The 20,278-nt window shown below is 36.4% G+C and overlaps 1 protein-coding gene across 3 annotated transcripts in view; it reads left to right on the top strand.

Moving 5' to 3' along the window:
• DEUP1 (deuterosome assembly protein 1) overlaps nt 1–19,013 on the top strand; it is a 42,668-nt gene extending 23,655 nt beyond the window's left edge. For all 3 annotated transcript variants that reach the window (XM_035328795.1, XM_035328787.1, XM_035328806.1), the window contains 7 exons: nt 327–463; nt 1,076–1,181; nt 2,755–2,946; nt 4,000–4,086; nt 6,078–6,277; nt 12,033–12,330; nt 17,872–19,013. In XM_035328795.1, the coding sequence (XP_035184686.1) occupies nt 327–463; nt 1,076–1,181; nt 2,755–2,946; nt 4,000–4,086; nt 6,078–6,277; nt 12,033–12,330; nt 17,872–18,042 (1,191 nt within the window). In that variant the 3' untranslated portion in view covers nt 18,043–19,013. The remainder of the gene's footprint in view (nt 1–326; nt 464–1,075; nt 1,182–2,754; nt 2,947–3,999; nt 4,087–6,077; nt 6,278–12,032; nt 12,331–17,871) is intronic.
• Nucleotides 19,014–20,278: the final 1,265 nt, after the last annotated feature.

The raw sequence follows: 20,278 nt of genomic DNA, 5'->3' as shown, positions 1-20,278 counted from the left end.
AAGCTATGTATTCTAGATGTATTTAGTGATAGTGAAGAACTTTTAGGGAAGAACTTTTCAGTGGTGTCTCCTATAATAGTTTCAGCCATGTATCAAACATTGCAAGAGCTAAAGAATGTTCAGTATCTGGTTTTTAGATGGCATTTCTGGAGAAAGTAGCTGATGTGGAAGCAATACCTTCCTCAAAAATAAAGCTCAGAATAAAAGCATTTATATATTTTCATACATATTATACAGGTGTCAGAAATGATGCATTAAAATACAGCATTTTGAGCTACTACTCTCTCATTTTATTTGCCTATTTGTGTATTTGTTTGCTTCTTTAGAACATGGAGGCCAGCTTTTTAGAAATGAGAAAAGAGCTGCAGTCACGCGATGCTCTCTGGAGAAGGATACATCTGGAATGTCAACAACTGCATACAGAATTATTGAAAATCAGAGAAATGCAGGAAATTCAAATGAAGTATGTGTGTTAAAGACAATGTTTAAATTAACAACTACTACTAAGCTAATAACTTTTTTCTTACTTTTGATTTAAATCAAGTCTGTTGAAAAAGATAGTTCGGATTCAAGTGTCAGGCTTTTAGACAATTTTTGAATGAACATTTTCATATATGACAAGATTAAAGGCAGTAGGAGCACGCTCTGTTAAAAGGCCTTTATGTTGCATAGATCTTTGGAAATCAATGTATTTAACCTATTTTATTTATATGCTTAAAGTGCCTTTCTATTTCTTGGCATTAAAACACATTGGAAATAGTGCAATTATGATTCTCCTTAACCTTCTATGAGTAAAATGTTCATCTTGTTATGGTTTGTCTAATCTACCATAACTATCTTAGAACACATGAAATACTAATCAGCAAGAGATTTCAGGATTCTTTCTGCACACACTTCCCTTGTCCTTAATCTCTAGAAATCTCCTAAGATCTAACCTGGTTTAGGCCAAATCTCATGGTGTTTTTTGTTTCCAAACCAAACAAGTTTCCAGTTTTACATTGAGGAGAAGATAGTTTAAATTAAAGATTATTACATATTCTGCTTATTTCATGTTTTGTTTGTTTCTTACTTGAAGACATAAGTCATCTTCTGTACAACCTACTGAGCAACTAGAAAATAAAAATTCAGATTTATTACTACTGGGACAAAGTCAAGAAAGCCAACAAGAAGTGCTAAAAAAGGTATGTCATATTGTTAAGTATTTCCAGGTCTTACATTGCAGTCTAGGATTTAGAAAGACTGTACATCAAAGTACTGACCTTGGGCATGCGCAAAAGAGAGCAGGAGGATAAATTGAGGGTTTAGGAGAGTATGGAGTTTTCATACACAGACAAAGTTTTCATACATGGTTGCATTCCTGGAGGTAGTTGTATAGTTGTGCAAGTGGTATTCTGGCTTTGCACACTAACAACTGAGGTTGCTATTTGTGAAAGTAATCGAAAGGCCCAGGCCTAAGTATTACTGTGATTAGGTAATACCTTACAAGTAATAAGTCCTCCAAGGCTATGGGTAGTTAATAGGCTGTAGGAGGTAAGTAGCAGTTTGTAGGTGGTCTCAGACATAAGACACTGACACATCAACCAATGAAATCACTATGGCTGGTACCCACACAAAGCTACTTTATCAGTCATCTGCTGCACAATCCAGGGCAGTGCTTCTTTCTTTGAATTTAGCATCATATTGCATTGCACGTTTCAGAACTGCTGTGTGCAAGCAGCGGTGGCATGGCACTGTGGGATGACATATGGCTTGGCAGGTTAACACTTTGAGGAAGAGGGTGCCCGGAACTCCCCTTACAGACATGCTGGTTTTTTTGCTGAGTAGCAATGTAAGCAGGCACATCTGGAGTCTGATGCAGCTGACTTGGATGCTGCAGCAATTTTGGCATGATAATCATGATCTAGCCCTCAGATTTTTTGCATCTATATCTATTTGTTTACAATTCTAGTATTTCTGTGTAGTTTGCATAAATAAATATGAAATGCCATCTGCTACTGATTGTGTACAGTACTGTGAAGAATTATTAAAATGCATTTGAAGGTATTTTTGCTGTTTTTAATAGGTAATAGGTATGTTTCTTACATAATACGAAAATCTATCAGTACTAAATTTTTGGTTATTAGTTGAAAGATTATGAAAACAATCTTTGGGTTGATTCTTTGGAGAACCCTTTACATAGGAATTAATGCAGAAAGCTTGACGTTAAATTTTATATATAATGGCAGAAAAGTTCTCATAAAGTGGTTTACCATGTATATTCTTCTATTTCTATCATAGTTTCTCATTAAAAGGTCTCTAGATTGATTTATTTATATTGCTCTGGAGTTAATTTTGGTTTAAGACATGTTTAATGCAGTCTAAATTAACTTTGGAGCAATATAAATAAACCATACTTAGGTTTATTGAAAAGATATTTCCTTGGATTTTCTTTGTCATAATTTCTAGTTCTTGAAATTAACATTATTATTATTGCATTCTTTTAAAGTTTTAATATAAATATTTTATATTTTGTTCATTTCTAATACTAAATTAGCAAATGAAAGCACAAGAGAAGGATTAAAAAAAAGACCTAAAAATAAATAGGACTCTGCACTGCCCATGAAGACATTTTTTTATAAAATCTCAAAAATGTCTGACTTGATTAGAAGAGTTGGTGTCTTGGAAGCAGACCGTAAAAAAGTCAGTAGTAGGTGGTTAGTGATTCAGCCATATTTACTGCACAACATTTTTCTTATTGAAACATATTTGCTACAGATAAGAAACTATCGAGAGGAGCAGTCCCATCGCTCTGAGCAGGAAGGAACAAGGACAGAAATCTCTGACCTGACAGAAGAGCTTCATCAGAAGGAGATCACTATAGCAACTATCATGGAGAAAGCTAGTCTTCTGGAAAGACAGTTAAAAATGGAGTTACAGATAAAAGACAAATTGTTAGCAAAACAACAGGTATGCAAGCAGGCAAAACCAGCCTAGGCTGTTTTACTCCACACTATTGATGATAACATACATTATCTGTGAAAAGAGACATTACTTTTCTTTCTGTAGTTTTCATCTTCATCAGCAGTGATGTAGAAGTATTTATTAAAAAGTACAACCAGATACTATAGCAGCCAGATTGATACTGGAACAATAAAGGACCACTAAATGTCAACTTTACATCTAAATTGCAAATCACCCTGACCATCAATTGTATATTTTAATATGCAGAATATCTCAAAAATTTCAAGTTCGTTGTTACTGTATGTACTTTATCATTAGAATCATTTATTAGGTTATCTAGAACATTTCATAATTTTTAAGCTTTTTTTAAAGCTTTTTAAAGAATGTTACAAATATGCTTAGAAAAGTGTGGCAATTTGAAAGCTGAAAACTGTAAAATACTAATATTTTTAAATGGTAGTTTTCTTTTTTTTAAAGGAAATGTGCTACCACCATTACTTAAGTTTGTAAACCAAAATAACCTTGATATTTATCAAGGGTATAAAGGTATCTCTGGGCTTTCAGAGAGGTTTGGTACATATGAAAAACTGTGATTGACATAACACTTTACTTTTGAGAATAGGAAAGTTAGTGTTTGGGAAAATGTGACGCTGCTGCTGTGTGGCACTTGTTACCAGGCCATATGCTAGATGGTATCATTAAAAGAATGAATGTGGTCCCTAGGCTTCATGACTAGGGTTTCAAGCAGTTTCAGTGGTCTGTAAGGTCTGTCCCTCTTGGTATTTTGTAACTGCATGTCTAGTCCCTTGTTTTCCTAACTGATTATTTCTTTCAAAAAAGTAAATGAAACTTGTAGCAGATCATTTGTGTGTCTTTCATAGATAGTTTAGTATTTCTTTCTGGTTTAATATTGAAGTATTAAAAAAAAGTTTCTAATAGATAGGTTCATAATTACTTATGTATACTTGGCAAAATTTAATTTATCATACCTATAGTCAGTATTTTTTCAATTTAACAGCAATATTCATATGTCTAACTAAGAACTTAATCTTTTCCTAGTTGCTGGATTTCAGGTACAAAGTTATCAAATCTGAAAACACGCATCTAAAAGAGATGATAGAAAATCAGGAGTGCAAAAGTTGCATGGTAATTTTTGCTTTTTTAATTTATGCAATAGGAAGAGCAATTACTTATACTTACTGTAAATGGAGATTGAGATCATGGCAGATTTAGAAGTTTCTGGTTTGTGTAAAATAAAAATAAACTCTATGACATAATCAAAGACAGGTGTTATTCATGCGCAGTCTGAAGATGGGTATATCTAGGAATAATTTTGACCTTAATTGTAGTAAGATAGAAGTAAACTAGACTTTCCAGATATTTTGTCTAGATACAAAAAAAAATATTGGAGCCTGTTTTTCATAACCAACCACTGATTTCAGCAAATATCTATTTTTAAACAGTTGTAATTTTCACAGATACAAAAATATGTCTGTTTTTACTAATTTCCCCCTCTGTTTATCTGGCATTTAATAATGTTGTAAAAAAAACCTGGACACAACACTTTCCCCCACCCAGCTTATTTTCAGAGTTTAGTATTTATTTCTCTTCAAACGGGATATTTAAAGCTTAATTCATAAAACCATGTGACAATATAATGTGGAATTACAGTTTATACAGCTGTAATAAACATTTCATACGCTGTGTTCCACGAAGAGCTTTAAAACCTTCCCTGCTTACAGAATATCTGCAGTTACTGTGTGTGTCACTAGAAAAACACCAAAATGCAGTTTGTAAATACTGCTGTAAATACGTCTTTGGGGGATTCATAGCCTGGTAATTGTCTGACTGGAGACTGTCAAATGTCACCTTTTTCTGTACCCTTAAAATGGCATATCAGGACATATTATTTATACGTACATATATAATGTTACGGGTACGTGTGTGTATATATAGATGTGTCAGCTCAGCTGTGGGCTTCATGCCATTATAACAGCACTAGGGCTCATTCTAGAACTATTCGTTTTAGGGTGACTTAGCAGCCACCCATGTCTGTTATACCTCACCTCTCCAGATGGGAGACATAGCTGAGCCCCTGCCTCCATCCTTGGACAAAATGCCAATTTTTTTATACTTTCTGGCACTTCCAGGACAGCTTGGCTCATAATTTTGCCATAAAACTAGCCAAGCAAGGCAAGGAAGAGATAACATTAGACCAACTAATCCAAAAAATAGGCAAGCTTTCAGGTGCAGGAACCCTAGTTGTGCTAGCAATGTGTGAAACCCAAATCATTAATGCTCATGGATTACTGGGTTCCAAAAGAATACGGTAAAACTAGAAATATATGAAAACACTCCATAATAAAATGTGTGAGATTTTAGCCTTTTGTGTATGATCTGAGAAGCCTTTTGAGATAATTTTCTGTTGGTGACAGCTTACTGCTATTGCTAGTCAACCATCAGAGCTAATCTTTATCTTCCACTCTTGGCATCCAAGTGGATGGGCCTCTTCAGGCCCTGGTTGCAGTGCACACGTTGTTTGCACTTCCATTATTTTGACTTGTATACTCCGTGGGTTTACCCAACTAAGACACGGGATTTAGTAACGCAGGTGGAGACCACTGTAATAATGTGGCTTTGCTGCTTCTGAAACTGAAGGTGACTGTATATCAACACAGATACTAAACTGTGCCTGTAGACATACACTGTATCTACTATAGTAATGAACTTATGTAATTTGTCTTGTTATTTTTGGTGCAGTCATTACTGGAGGGAGCAATACAGTCTATAGCTATAGCTGTTATGGTTGCTTTTATGTCAGAAGTTTTACAATGCAAGTGATGATGAATTTACAACAATAACATTTTGAATGCACTGTTCGTTGAGAAATTTTAATTTGTTTTATTGTGTTATAGAGGCTGTTATCCTTTCTTTCCCATTTATCTACAGTGTTTTTGTTTTTTGTTTTTTTCTGGAGGCAATTCTCTTGGTTTGCTATAAGTGCTGCATGATTATATGTGGTAGCTAGGTCTTTCTTTAGCATAGAACATTGTTTTGTGTTTGCTTGTTGAAAATACTAACACCCATTTATTGTGGAAAATATGCCTATTTAGTGATGGCTTTATCTCCTTTCACAGAGTATAGATTTATCTAACAAAGAACATGGAAATTTCACAGCTTCTGTTCACAAACTGGAACATGAGAATGTAAGATTACAAAATAGCCTTGTTAAACTACAAAATGACACAGAAACATCAATACTGGGTGGCATGGATATATATGGAGAAACAGAGTACAGTTACCAAGCCGGTTCAAAGATGCAGGAAAAGGAAGAGAGGTAATATTTAGATTGTACTCATATATGAAACTTTCTATAAGCTTTTTGGAAGAACATAATTGGACCAAACTTTTAAGGTTCTTTTTTCCTGTTTCTGTTCATTCAGAACTCCCACCAACCTAAATATCAAACCCAGTTAGTATATTTGCAAGGTTTTCATACATTTTTGTGGCTAACTGAATTTGGCAATAAATGAATGAATGCCTATGTTTGCCTATTTTAATATTTTTCATGTGAAATCGTTTTTAAATATTGTTTGTTTGTTGTTGTGTTTTTTTTTTTATGCTGCTTAAGTTATTCTTAGCTCCAGGTTTTGCAAAACAGGACAGCATGAATTTTTACTGCCAAATAAAAACAAGACAAGGAAAGGATATACAAACCAACATGAGAGGTAAATTGCTCCACAGGAGGTTATCTTAATAAGCAGTTTGAACTACAGCTCCTGCTGAAAATCTTTGTGTCCCACCAGTTCCATTTGTTGGAAGTTTCATTAAATGTATTTTAATGCATTATAAAGTTCTGGTATTCTTGGGTGATCTGATTTTTAAAAGAAACATAAATTCAGATGCCCTGAATAAATTGTTATCACAGTAAAGTTGTTAGGAAAAAGTAATGGGACTTAAGAATACTCAGTCTCACAGAAAACATATGGTAGTGATGTCTTTACTTCTTAGTTCCCTGTATTCAGTGAAGTACTGAAGGACTTTCAAATGTGTTATAATCATGGCACTGCAGTAATAAAAAGAAAATTAAAATCTCTGCTAAACAATATTTCACAGTACAGGAGATTAAAAATTAATAGAAAGCTAAATATTTTGATCATTTATAACAAAGAACTTATGCAATAGCAAGATGTAAAACCGTTCTGTGAAGCAAAGTTTAAATAAAGTGGAGCCAAAATTGTACAGGTTAAGATTTCAAAGTCATACATTCAAGTTTATGGCAAACCATAAAGTGATTTTCTTCTGTATAGTAGAAAAGCATTGCATTATCTGTTGATACATTCTTGCCTAAAATTTCCATTTAAATATGATGTTTAGTGATGGAGGTAGTATTCACATGGAAATAAATGTATATATGCATATCTGCGTACATATACATGTATCTGCATGCACATACAGAGATATACGGAAGCAGCAGTTATGTCTGTTTGGCTACTAAACTTCAAATGATGTTGAAGGCTTTGCTGAATCAAAGATTTACAAATCAGACTGTTGTGCACCTGTAGATCTCATTATTCCACCAAAGATTGATCAGTGCAATTTATGCTCGTGCTTCCACTCTTCTTAAGTGAGGAAAAGTAAGATTTTCCCTTTTTATTGGTAATTACACTTACTGTACATGAGGAACTGTGAAATTTCATTCATGTGAATCAGTGTAAAGAGAGTTATGCAGGTAATTTGCAGGATGTTGATTTCATAGTGACAAAAGCCTGATTTTAAACCAAAACAGGGAGAGAGAAACCTTCCTCACAACAGAAATCCCAGCCACCCCTACTGAACACAAGTTAAATTACAGTTCTAATTAATCTGATGAAACCGGTGTATTGGGCCTGTTTTTCAGGTTCTAAAACATGCATTTAAGTTCATAAGTTAAAGGCTATTTATTTTTTAAAAAATGCATATACAGATTACAAAAAAGGGCAAATTCCACGTGCAGTGTGTGTATATATATACCTCAGCCAGCAGTCTTTTTAAGATTGAGCCCTATGTATACTGTTGGTTCCCTGTTCCCAGATGGGGAACTACCCCAAGACTTTCTCAGAAAAAGAAAATTGAATTTTCAACCATCAAATGTGAGCACATAAACCAGGCAATTGATGTTGGTTTGCTTTAACTCTGAGGTATGTTTTATTTTATTGTGAGCATAAACCATGTTATTTCTGTTTTAATTTGCAGTTCTGTTTCCATGGTAATTATGATACTGGAGAAAGGGCAAAAAGACTTTTCTTTTACATAGCAAAAAAAAAAAAAAAAAAAAAAAAGAAAACGTTTGTGCAAGATGGGAAGTTTGTGTTTTAAATGGTAATTTTAATTTTAATTTTCAGAAGCTATACTTTTTTTTGTCCTTTACACATTCAGAAACCTAGAAATATTTGCACAATGGACAAAAATGTCTTTGAGTGTACCCTGTAATATTTTTCTGTCATGATCAGTACTAGAATCCTAGGCATGGGCACAGACAGATAGGGGACCTCTAGAGAAAATACCAGGAATTGCAGGAAGTTAGACTGATTTAGAAAGTGGCATTTCTTCTTTCTTTAGGTGTGCAGTGAAATTCTAAATATCACAAATTAGCACATGGAGAAGTAGCATCTTTGTTCTAAAAAAGACTGAGGCCATATCCTACCTATAACCACTTCTAATTAATTACTGTTCTCATATATGATAATTGATTTAACTAACGTTAAACTGAGCATTCCCTACCCACAAAGTTTTAATCCCTTGTTCGTACCTTGTGCTCACACAGTTGGTTTGAATTTTGGCCAGATTGAAGAGGATTTTCTCTGATGAAGCCAATGTGCCTAGCCTATTTCTTCAGAAGTTTAAACATGCACCTGAGTTCCCACAGAAAGTTACCATAAACGCATACACAAAAGAGATAATTGGCCAAGCCAAAGTGCACTTTTACCGTGTGGAAAAAGTAAGGGGTAAAGACTAGGACTGAATGCCTCCTGAGGTAGCTAGGGATCTCTTAAAGGATGTGTTGACAGTGGTATATCTGTCATAAATAAGTCTTCACTTCCCTTTGGAGGTCCTACATTCTTGGTCATACTCACTGCTGTATCAGTAATTGCAGCAGATAAACTGGAAGCAGTAAAATCAGTCTCTTCAGGAGAATACTTATCAGCAGTTTTTTAAAATCAAGTTAGCACTTATACTTGCAAGGTAAAAGCAACAACACTAATCCCGCACACATCCTGGGCTTTAAAGATCTGTTGTTCTCTTTCTCAAGAATAGGTATGTCAAGCAGCGCGAGCTGTGTAAGGAGTTTGTTTTGCACCATGGAATTCACTGATCTCATGGGGACCTAGCTGACTTTATATATATCTGAATATGGAAAAATCTTTTCTCTCTAAAATTCCCTTTGTGAGGACATTGTTCTTTCATTTCTTGTCCCACATGTCTCCATGCCAACAGTGACATTATTTTTGTGAAGTATGTGTATATGTTAAATGCTCTATAACCCCACTAAAAGCATAAGCTATTCAACTGCAGTTACAGGGAATTTGCACTACCAATATCAACAAATAGTCTTTTTTTTTTTCACAAATTTGCAGATGTATTTGCAGATGTTTGCCTACCTTTATATTTGTATTCAACCTAGAACTCTGTTTTTAGATTTTATTTTGGACTGAACTAGCAGAAATTTAAGCCCCAGCTGTGAAATTTGTCTTGAGTGAAGGCATAGCATCTATATCGAAACACCTAAATGTAGGTGGTATGTTTTCCCAAGACAGCAAACAGCCCCACCAATTTTATGGAATACAATAGGAAGTAGAGCCTTTAAAAAATCAGGTTTTGGTCTTGTTCTTTTCAGGGCAGGGGTGGGGTATGTCTTTTTACTATGTGAAAACTACCATAACTGTAGGCACCCAAGTCTGAAAATTCTGGTCTTAGTGAGGTAAGCTATAAAATAACAGTAATAACTGTTATTAAATACATATAGAACCAGTTCTGGGGAAAAAATGAACACAGATCACATAGACTTTACTAGGGGTTTTCAGAGGAAATTACTTCCAAAAAGGTCAGAACACAAAATGGGAAAAAAAAAAAAAAAAAAAGGCTGTGGTTTTGTCATTCATTACCATCTATGTTCAAAGGTGTCTGTTTTTTTTTTACTGTGCCCTTCATACAAACAATAGGCAGATTTAATGTAGGGGAACAAAAATTAAAATGCATTCTCCTGTGCCCAGAAGGGCAGAGTATATTTATTTTAATGAAAAGCATGAAAGAAAGGAGAAAATTCTGCTCCCCAAAAGATAAACATTTTAGGTCATTTAGAGAACTGGAAGGTCTGGTGAATATTTTTGGGGAGTTTTGTCTTTGAATGCATAATAACAATATCATAGTAATAATAATATTATAGCATCATGCTTATAATTCGCTTTCTTGTAGCATTCGGAGTAACTTAATCACCACTACTTTATAATCAGAGAAAATATATTCTTCATCAGGTTTCTGGGTTGTCCCACACAGCCCATTTATAGAGGACTCAGTCTCACGTTTCAGCCCCAGCGTGCCTATGTACAGGCAGGAGCCATTAGGGCTGCACAGCTACCTTCTCCCAGCACTAAATATTTAAACTGACGTCAGAAAATGATGGTGTGATCTTTCTGCAGACAGCACTGCCCTTTCCCTGTGCTTGGCAAATTCTTTCTTTTTTATTAAAAATAATATCTGTTTTCCTTGGATCTGAGTAGCACTGCATGTTCTTAGATGTAATAGTAATCACATTTTAGTAGCGGAGAACTTGATCTTTAAAAGCTTTTATAGCTGCATTTCAAATTAGTAAAGCATCTTAGGATTTTTCCAATGATAGCATCTTTTCAAACATCTATCACGTTTAAGTACAGTAGTTACCTCCCAAGAGTGAAATTTCTATTTCATCATAAGCACAGGTCTCCCTACAGTGGCAATTTCTACTATAGCCAGAAATGTTGTCACAGAAATGTAATAAAAACTGAAATAATTGAATTGTCTTTTCTTCATGTTTTGGTATATAAAACAAGTAAAGATCCAATTGAAAATTAGTCCAATTCAGCAGACATCTGGGCAAGCAAGTCTCAAAATTTTCCGCTCTTTAATCTACGTGATTTCAGAGTTGTTTGGTTAACTGTCAGAAGAAGAAATTGCAAATGGAAAGCAAGGAATTTTTTTTGTTTGTTTTTTGTTTGATTGTTTGTTTAGCTTGCAGTTAACCACAATATTTTTTTTTGCTTCACAGAGCTACAAATGAATGCAAATATATGCTTATGCATCCATTCTAATCACCATAAGCAGGATATAAGAGTTATGGAACATCATAATAGAATACTTTTAAAAATCAATAAACTTAAAGATTTCCCTTATTGTTACAAAAGTATGTTCTTGTGTAATTAAAAAATATATATTTTAAAGATTTCATCATTTCCCTTATTAATTTCCAGTGTGTTTTCTCTTATTAATTTCCAGTGGGTTATCATTAAATCAGTAACAAAATTAGTGTTGCAGTAAGGATTTACGATCAAAGTTTCCTGTACTATTCTTTTTATTTAACTGATTTAAACATTCTAAATTCTAGCTATTCAAATATAGTTCTTTAAAGTTATGTTAGATCAAAACTGGCTAATTATCCAGACCACAAATTATCTCATCTCTCTTTTAACTTGATATTTTATTTCTAGTATTTGTGTGGCTAAGTTCTATCTATTTCCCATCATACTGAAGCAAGTCTGTGGTTTAGATCTTATCCTGCAACATTATATGGCAAAGTTACTCAACTTAAGTTCCAATGGGAGAGTTTAAATCAGTGTGATTTAAGTTGCAGACAAAGAATGCACACTCAGACAATCACAATAATTTAGGTGGAAAATTGCTAAATTGCTGCAGCTTGGTAATGCATAATCTTATGTCCGTAACGGGGTGCAGGAAGCAGTTTGAACAGTTGAGTAATCTAAGTCGCACAAATGAACAAAAAGCATGGCTTTGCTCTGATAACTTGGAGTTTTAACTGGTTTTCATATCTTGATTTTATATTTTTATCGCTATTTTAGAACTTCCCAAAATGAAGAGGAATGGCACATGGAAGCTCAACAGACTGCTATGCCCACAGCCAGTGGATGCCACAGAAACCACAGCCCAACTTTATATGGCCAAGGCAATATCACTGGCTCAAAAAGGGGTATCGCTTTATCTTATAAACTTGACAGAGGTCATGAAAAGGAACTGGATGATAAATCTCCATCACCACCAGTGGGGTATCCTTTGTGCTTTGGCGGGCTGTTTTCTAAAAAAGGCACAACAGGCGGATTACTAAGCCATGCTTACGATGCAGAAGAAATCAAATTATCAGTAAGTAACTGTTTTTCTATAACATAGACATTTTCAAAGCTTCTTTTAGTGGTCCACATCCATCTGTGGACCAAATGCAATCCTGAAGGAACTAAAAATCAGATTATTCCTGTTGTCACTGTTATTTATCCAGTGCTAGCCCAGCAAAACTGTCAATACCTTATCCTAACACAACCACGGTTTTTCTGAAGATTAAGCATCCCCTACTGGGCCATATCTCTGTACTTGTAACAATGGTGATAATTACCTGCCATTATGTGACTGCAGGAGAGACTTCTACATTTTAGCTCATTGCCTTCTATATTGGGGCACTCTGCTTCATGTTGCCTTCTGTAGGGGCACTGCTTTAAGTGTCTTTCCATAATACCTGCAAACTTCTGCCTTAAGTGCTGTTAGACAAATCCGGTTTCCACAGCATTTGATTGATGGATGAAATTAGAGGAATTGCAGCAACTATTTTCTGTGTGTTCGCTATTGTATTTGAAAAGGAACAGAAATGATAACTGCTGTAATCCTTATTTTTCTTGAAATGAAAGAATAATAGTGCAACATTCTTTCTTTCAGTCTTCATAGGGAGCAGATTACCAACTTCCATTGACAAGTAGGATAAATCCCACTTTGGCTCTGGCAACATCTAAGGGAAACTTTCCAGAATTCTTCAACTTCAGCTCTCTCTTTAAATTTGAGCTTTATATTCTTCCTTAGTATCTTTTTTCCATCCTTAGGCATCCACTACAGGTTCCTTTTTTTTCCACTAGAAGATTTAGCACTCATTTTCCAGACCTCAAACCACAGAACTACACCAACTTTTAATAGACCTTACAGATTAGTAAGGAATGGAGTGGCCATCTCTCTGTCCAACAGTGATGATGTATGCACCTTTGTACCCAGGAGATCCTGAACTATTTGTGCCTGAGTCCTATTGAGAGAAAAAAGGGAAGACTAATTCAGCTTTTAGTGGTGAGAGCCAGTAGGCAATGTTCTTGCCACATGGCACGTTAATTAGGACAGAAGAGCATTGTGACACCAACAGTCACCTTCAGGCAGGTTGAACTGGTCGTGCCCCAGTTCTGCTGTTCACTTCATAAATGTGCACACATACTTTCCTGGCTGCTGGAAGATGCTCCAGAAGCTCCCAGTAGATGAGCAACAACACACTGACTACCTGCCTGAGAAGCAGGAATTGCAGTGCAGCCCTTCACTGCCTGTGCTCCCAGCAGCTGTGTCCCAGTAGTCAGAGTGAACCAGCTAGTCCTGGGTGTATGACTTCATTTCCATTTTTACATCTCATAGGAATTTTAAGTAATTGGCTTGTGGTTTCTCATTGGCTTGGAAGTTTTCCTCTTTGAACTGCTAGTAGCAAAAAAAATGTTTGGACTTTTTCAGGAAAAGTCTGGTAAACACCAGTTCTCATCATCTCTTCTGTCAGAAGTGTCAGACAGAGATAGCAGGGCACAAAGCTTCTATTTCCAGCCAGCCCAGGGAAAATGCCCATTCTGAGACAGTTTTGCAAGCTGCAGGGAAACTATTTCCCAGCTGGCACTCAGGACAGGGTCGATGCCAAGACAGTTGACTAGATTGTAAGGAAAACATTTCCAGCTGGTGTGTGGGCAAAGTACAGAATGAAACTATAAAGCAAGGGATGTTTCTCATGCATAGTCTAAGTCCAAATGAGAGGGATCAAAGCAGCTAGGAGTTCAGAAGATCAACAAAATCAAATCATCATTTCTATGCATATATATATTCAAGAAGATTATTGCCAGCTTCAGAATCGTCCATTTCTATATAATTTCTCCATACTAACTGGAGCAAGCAGTTATGTTCATGGTGCTTTTCAACCTGGACCATTATTTGTGACTTTTAGTCACAAATATTTTGTCACGTTTCCCTTCAGGTGATGGACATACATCATGTGTTCTTGCTTTCAAGACTGAGTAAGACAAGAAAGACTTAGCAAGGAAAGTTTAAATTAGGCATTAGGAAACTTTCTACCTTTAAGGATCAGAAATGACTTAATAAATAAATTACAATGGATAGTTGTGGAAATTCTAGCACTGGACATTATTAGGAATTATTAGGAATGATTTTGACAGTCTTGATCCTACCCTGAGGCACACTTTGGTCCATGCCTTTTAAGTAATACTGTTACCTACTAGTTAAGGTATTTAGGTCTTCCAGATGCCTTCCAATGTGGCTTGAAGTTATCCCAGGAATCTCAATTTTCATGTACAAGCAGAAGCACATTCTTCTGAGAAGACAGTCATCTGTATCTTCTGCCTAAGATGTATTCCAGTGCAGGGTTAGAGGAAACTGCCCCCAGAAAATTAAATTAGCCAGACTAATTCATAGTCTTGGTGTGACAAGAACTTTCCCAAGAAGTAGAAGGGCTAAACACGAGAAGACTTTAATGCTCTGGGAGCATGATTTGACCACTAAACATTAGACTATCCTGAATGTTAATGTTTTCTTGCTTCACTGCTAAATGTGCATCCAGGAATGTTGGGACAATTCATGGGACAAGAAAGAGATTAACAGTAGTAAAGTTAATTAGGCATTCTGTGAGAGAGAATAGACCTGGCTTCTCGGAGTGCTTCTGCTCAGCAATCCAGTTTCATAACTCATAAGCATGTTGAGTAGTTCCTGTTGGAGGAAAAGACATATTTAACATATGTCACATGTGGAGATATGCATCTGTATATCAGGTGCCCTCCTTCATTTTCAGCAAATGATGAGGCAAAAGGGTGGTTCCCGTTACTGGTCTACACCAAGGAAAGACGGGGGGAGCTGACACCGTAGTAATGAAAAAGCAGAGTACTTGTTGCCTATCTACCCAACCACTTAGGCTGAAAGCTTACCAATGAACCCATTTCTGTGCAGCTCCAGTTAGAAAACTGAAAGATATAAAGGAAGTGTTATCTGAAGAAAACAAATTCAAAACTAGGGACCGTGAGTCTCATCTGAGACAGGGATTAAAGCAGTTTCTTTATAGTTTTTCTTCCCCAGGCACAGAAAGCGAAGATAATATAGGACATAGTGAAAGAACAGACCAGAGGCTGGGAAAACAAAGCTTACTTGCTAACAAGAAATTTTGCCTTTTAGACCTGTTTAGATACAACCTTCTCTCAAAGTGCATAAACACAGTGCATTAGGGACCTATCTAAAATGATAGTCAGTGTTGTGTGACCCTCGGGGTAAGAAGCTGTAAGGAGCCACGATCTGCTTGTTCTAAGTGATAAACATTCTTCTGTCCTCTGAGGAAATTCAGAAATGTCTCATTTGGGGTTCACACTGTATTTCAAGAAAAACACATCAAAGTAAGTACCAATTGAAGCAAAGGACAGTAGTATTTTAGGAAGATGGCTTCATCGTGAGGCCGGTATGTTTCTACTGACAAGTCAGCAATTGTAAACATCATTGTAATGGATCTCTGAGAACCTCTTGTAACTTGATATCATATTCCTGAAAACTAGCACATCTGCCTGGTTTCCTTTGCTTCTATCTGGAAGTGTTTTATTTGCTCAGTATTGACTCGGTGATTTTAGAGGTGCTATTCAGTAAGTGAAGCATGGTGTTGCTTTAAACAAAGCCTCCATGTGCTGTGTCTTCTTCATAATGCAAAGCTATCTTAAAACACTTCAAAGTAGTACTGCCAACTGTATCACTGAACCCAAACATCACAAGAAAATGTTTGTGTGACCTGGCCCATAAGAGGGGAGGAAAAAATGCATGTAGCCGTAGCATTCGAAATCTCAGGAAAATCTCTTTGTGTGAAAACAATGGTGATTTATGGGTGGGGAATCATGCACACGTTTCCAGGGAAAAACAAAAGGCGGGTGATTTCCCTCCAGAGTTTCTCAAACATTGGAATATCCCTGCTAGTGCGGGGAGTGATAGAAGAGTGTTGTGGAACAAGGTAAAACAATATCTTTAGGTCCCTTATTCCTACCTGGCAAATTAAGTCACTTTCTTCCCTGCCCCATTAAAACACTTACTTTTGAGGCACTGAGTAAAGGAGAATTCTGGTTTATCTGTGAGTTTCACTTTAGGAACCCTGCATGTCCAGAAAGCCTGGCTCAGTCTAGAAGGGTGGTATTACATCCCAAATTTGTTTCTGGCTATCGTTTACTTGCTGTACTGTGAAAAGTAAGGGGATTTCCTGTGGGAAATCCCTAAATTTCATCTCAAGGTCTGCTGCAAACCATTGGAATAGAATAGTGCTTTACAGCATTTCTATTTGTTCTAGTTAATATCTTTTGGCCTGAAAAGCTGTTAAGGGCAGTTTTAAACCAGGCTGAAGCAAAGACCAGATCTGCCTGTAGTTGCTGTGGAAATAGGGAATACCCCATTCTGCTATAATGGATCCTAGAATAAACATTTACGGGTTTAATAGAATTGGCATTTTCCACAAACCATTTTGATATTTAAATCATTTGAGGCCCTTCCTATTTGATGTACTGGCAGTCTCTTTTTTACATTCTAGGAAAAACAAAACTAGAGATTCTGCACCAACAATTCTAACGGTTATTAAAAATATTTCAACACATGGCTTAAGATAATTTCTAATAATCTTACTCAATATATGGTCACATAAAGACAGAAAAATATCTTTCTCTTAATATTTTACAGATCCTGTATGAAGTTTTTTCTCAGTTGACTGTTAAAAATTCATGTCATAAAATCATATTTATCTTTAACAATAAACATTGAATATATTTAGACAAGGAAATTATTTTTAGACAAAGAAAAGGGGGTTGTTTTCTATTTTTTTTGACACATTCCAATGAATGGATCTTAAATATTAGCAAAAGGAATTAACAAAGAATGCTGCTTACAGTTTTAGAACTCATTCCAGCAAAGATTTATTCATGTCCTTTGCTTTATACAACTCTGAGTCCCATGACAACCATTTTAAGACTGATTTTCATGTTTTATGTCTCTGTCTACTAAATGTTCATTAAATGGAAATAAAATTTTTCAGTGAACTACTTGCAGTGAATAAAGTTTAGTACATTCTCCAGAATATCAGGACTTGAAGTAGACAGTGCTGAAATGACTACAGTTTTTCTTCCTTTCCTAAGAAAGCATCTCATGAGATGGAAGAGAGGCAGAGGGAGAAAATTACAGGAGGCAATCAGCAGTACCCAGCACTAGTTATATTCTGTAGTTCTAAAGAACGGGTTATTGTCCTCTGTCCTGGTCTGAATTACACAAATGACTAACATGACCTTTAGTTGATCCAAAGATTTAAGAGGCTCTGAGGCAGCTTAATTCTGTCTAACAGGATGTTTATATTTTTTAATGGCAAATCTACATCCCAACGCTGTGAATGTCAGAGGTGTTTAAACATCACGTTCACATTACATTATTTAGCCACCTGAATGCATTTAAAAATGTATGCCTGAAGTCATATTTTCTTGGAGATGCATAAAGCACGAGAGGGTTATTAGCTGCTCTGCGTTAAGATGTGTTTAAGTTTAAAAACTGATTATGCAAACACATTGTTGAACTTTCTGCTTTTTACTCTTTCTGTGTGTTTCTCAGTCTTCTCCTGAGATATCCGTCCTTGCAACAACAGAAAAGTTCCTTCAAGAGGAAGAGAAACATACAAAAGAGTTTGAAGAACGTTTAAATTCACACCTTGAAGAACTGCAGAGGCATTCTGAAAACACTCTAAAGAAATACGCCATGCTACAGCAAAGCAGGCATACTTAAGCCAGTCCCACAATCAACAAAATAAAACCACGCGTAATCGCTCCAGAATTCTTAGAAGTAAAATCTGCAACTATCTTCGTAATGTCTTTAGGCACATCACAAATTGCATGTGTTCTAACATGAAGGTTTCAAAAAGATAATCATTATCCTGCAGATTTAGGTGTATTGCAACTGGGCTACATGACAAAACGTTGTACTCTAGGCATACTACAAAATACACAGGTTAGCTTCACATAGTTAAATTGAGACCCCGTTGCAGCACTGTAAATGAAGACACTTTCAATTCTGTGAGGTACAGAGGGCTAATAAGTGGAATAATTCCCTCGAAAATATAGTCAGACAAGAGAAATTCTCTAGATTGCACAGAAGAAGAATAATAGGGGCCTTTGGCCATGCTATAGCTCCTAGTGTAAAGCGCTAACCTTTGCTCTGGTTATTCTTGGCTATAGAAATAGCCCTTGGGACGCTTGAAATGAGAAGTCTGAGCTTTTCATTTCTAATGGTGTAAGCCATGCTGTTCTGTGGGAGGAACACGAGCAGACAAAGCACAAACATACGTTGAAGCCACCCCTATTACTCCTTTTGCCAGACCCATAAACTTCGCTTTGGACAGTGATCTCAAGTATTTTCTGTGCTTTACATGAATACTTAAGATTTTTAAATCCCATCTTCAAAAGCACCTCTTTTGGTACTGAGATTTTGATAGTATGTTGGTGCATTGTTTAACTACATTGGAACAGAGAAAAAATCTTACTTCATAAAACTTGTGATGAGTCTTAGAAAAGGGCCTAAATTCTTTATATTTTCCTGCAACATAGGAAAACATTGTAAAACTGAACAGAGTTAGTTCAGCTGTATATGCTTTACTGAGAGCAGCCCTGAGGAGAAGGGCCTGGTGGTGGCGGTGGATGAGAAACTCAACATGAGCCAGCAATGTGCGCTTGCAGCCCAGAAAGCCAGCCGTGTCCTGGGCTGCACCTGGGCAAGGGAGGGGATTGTCCCCCTCTGCTCTGCTGTCATGAGATTTCCAAAGAAATTAATTACTCAGATGGCTGTGAGACCCTGGCACAGGCTGCCCAGAGAAGCTGTGGATGCCCCATCCCTGGAGGTGTTCAAGGCCAGGCTGGATGGGGCTTTGGGCAACCTGGTCTGGTGGGAGGTGTCCCTGCCCATGGCAGGGGGTTGGAGCTGGGTGGGTTTTAAGGTCCCTTCCAACCCAACCCATTCTGTGGTTCTGTGATTCTTTGCTGAAAAACTGCATATTGAGATTCCTTTTATTTGCAATTCAAACTGGATTCTGTTGCTGTGTAAGCAAAACAAATTACAGACAGTGTTGATGAACCACCAATTTCAGTGAAAGAGATGCTGAAGTGCTGCTTTCCAGCATGTACTGTTGCCAGCTTCCTGGAAAAATCTAGATGAAAATAATGCCAGACTGTCAAACAGCTCCAGTGTGTGAGTAAAAGAAGTCTCATTAATATTCAAGACCACAGCAAAAATGTAAATTGTCTTTGGAAGTTATATTTCCATTATGACAAAATATACTACATCACACTTACACAAAATACCAAGATTTTAAATACCGACTTGGCTCAGTTTGCAATAAAATGAGCAATGAAAATGAGGACATCAAAGATCCTTTACAGGAAAATTCAGGGAAATTGCTAGACTCAGCTGGAGGAATAAAGGCTGAATAAAAAGATGATGAAAGGACATCTGAACAACCTAAATATATATGTGTCCTCAGTCTAAGGAGAGAGGCATCTGGGTGTTTTAAAAGGATTAATGAGGAAATTTAGGAACCTCTGTAAATAAAGCTTAATTTTAAGATGGGAAAGATTTGCAGAAGCAAGAAGACAGCAAAATGTTATCTTTCAGAAGGGCAGAAGAAGAAAAATAAAACATGTTAGCCAGGTTCTTTTGCTGCTGCAAGACTTAAACAAGCAAGAAGTAATTATGCCTCAGAGCTTCAAAGAAATGTGTCTGAGTCCAGTTAACTACCCGAGGATCCCTCTCATGACACAGGTCTGTGTGATTATGTAGAGAGAATGATTGGAATTATCAAAAAGTGAATAAGATTTTTTTTTCTAAAGCTTTTCAAGACCTGCCCAAGCTCCTGATTTTGGCTAATGAAATAACAGAGGCAGTTTCAGCCTGGCTTTTGTGTAATGCCGTATAATAAACTCCATGTGAGAGGCACCGAAGCCGCAGAGCAGTGTGCCCGAGCAGCCGCCGT

The sequence above is a fragment of the Oxyura jamaicensis genome, chromosome 1, assembly GCF_011077185.1.
Source record: "Oxyura jamaicensis isolate SHBP4307 breed ruddy duck chromosome 1, BPBGC_Ojam_1.0, whole genome shotgun sequence".
NCBI classification, from domain to species: domain Eukaryota; kingdom Metazoa; phylum Chordata; class Aves; order Anseriformes; family Anatidae; genus Oxyura; species Oxyura jamaicensis.
The sequence above is the reverse complement of the archived record's forward strand: the minus strand, read 5'-3'. Positions and strand labels throughout refer to the sequence as shown.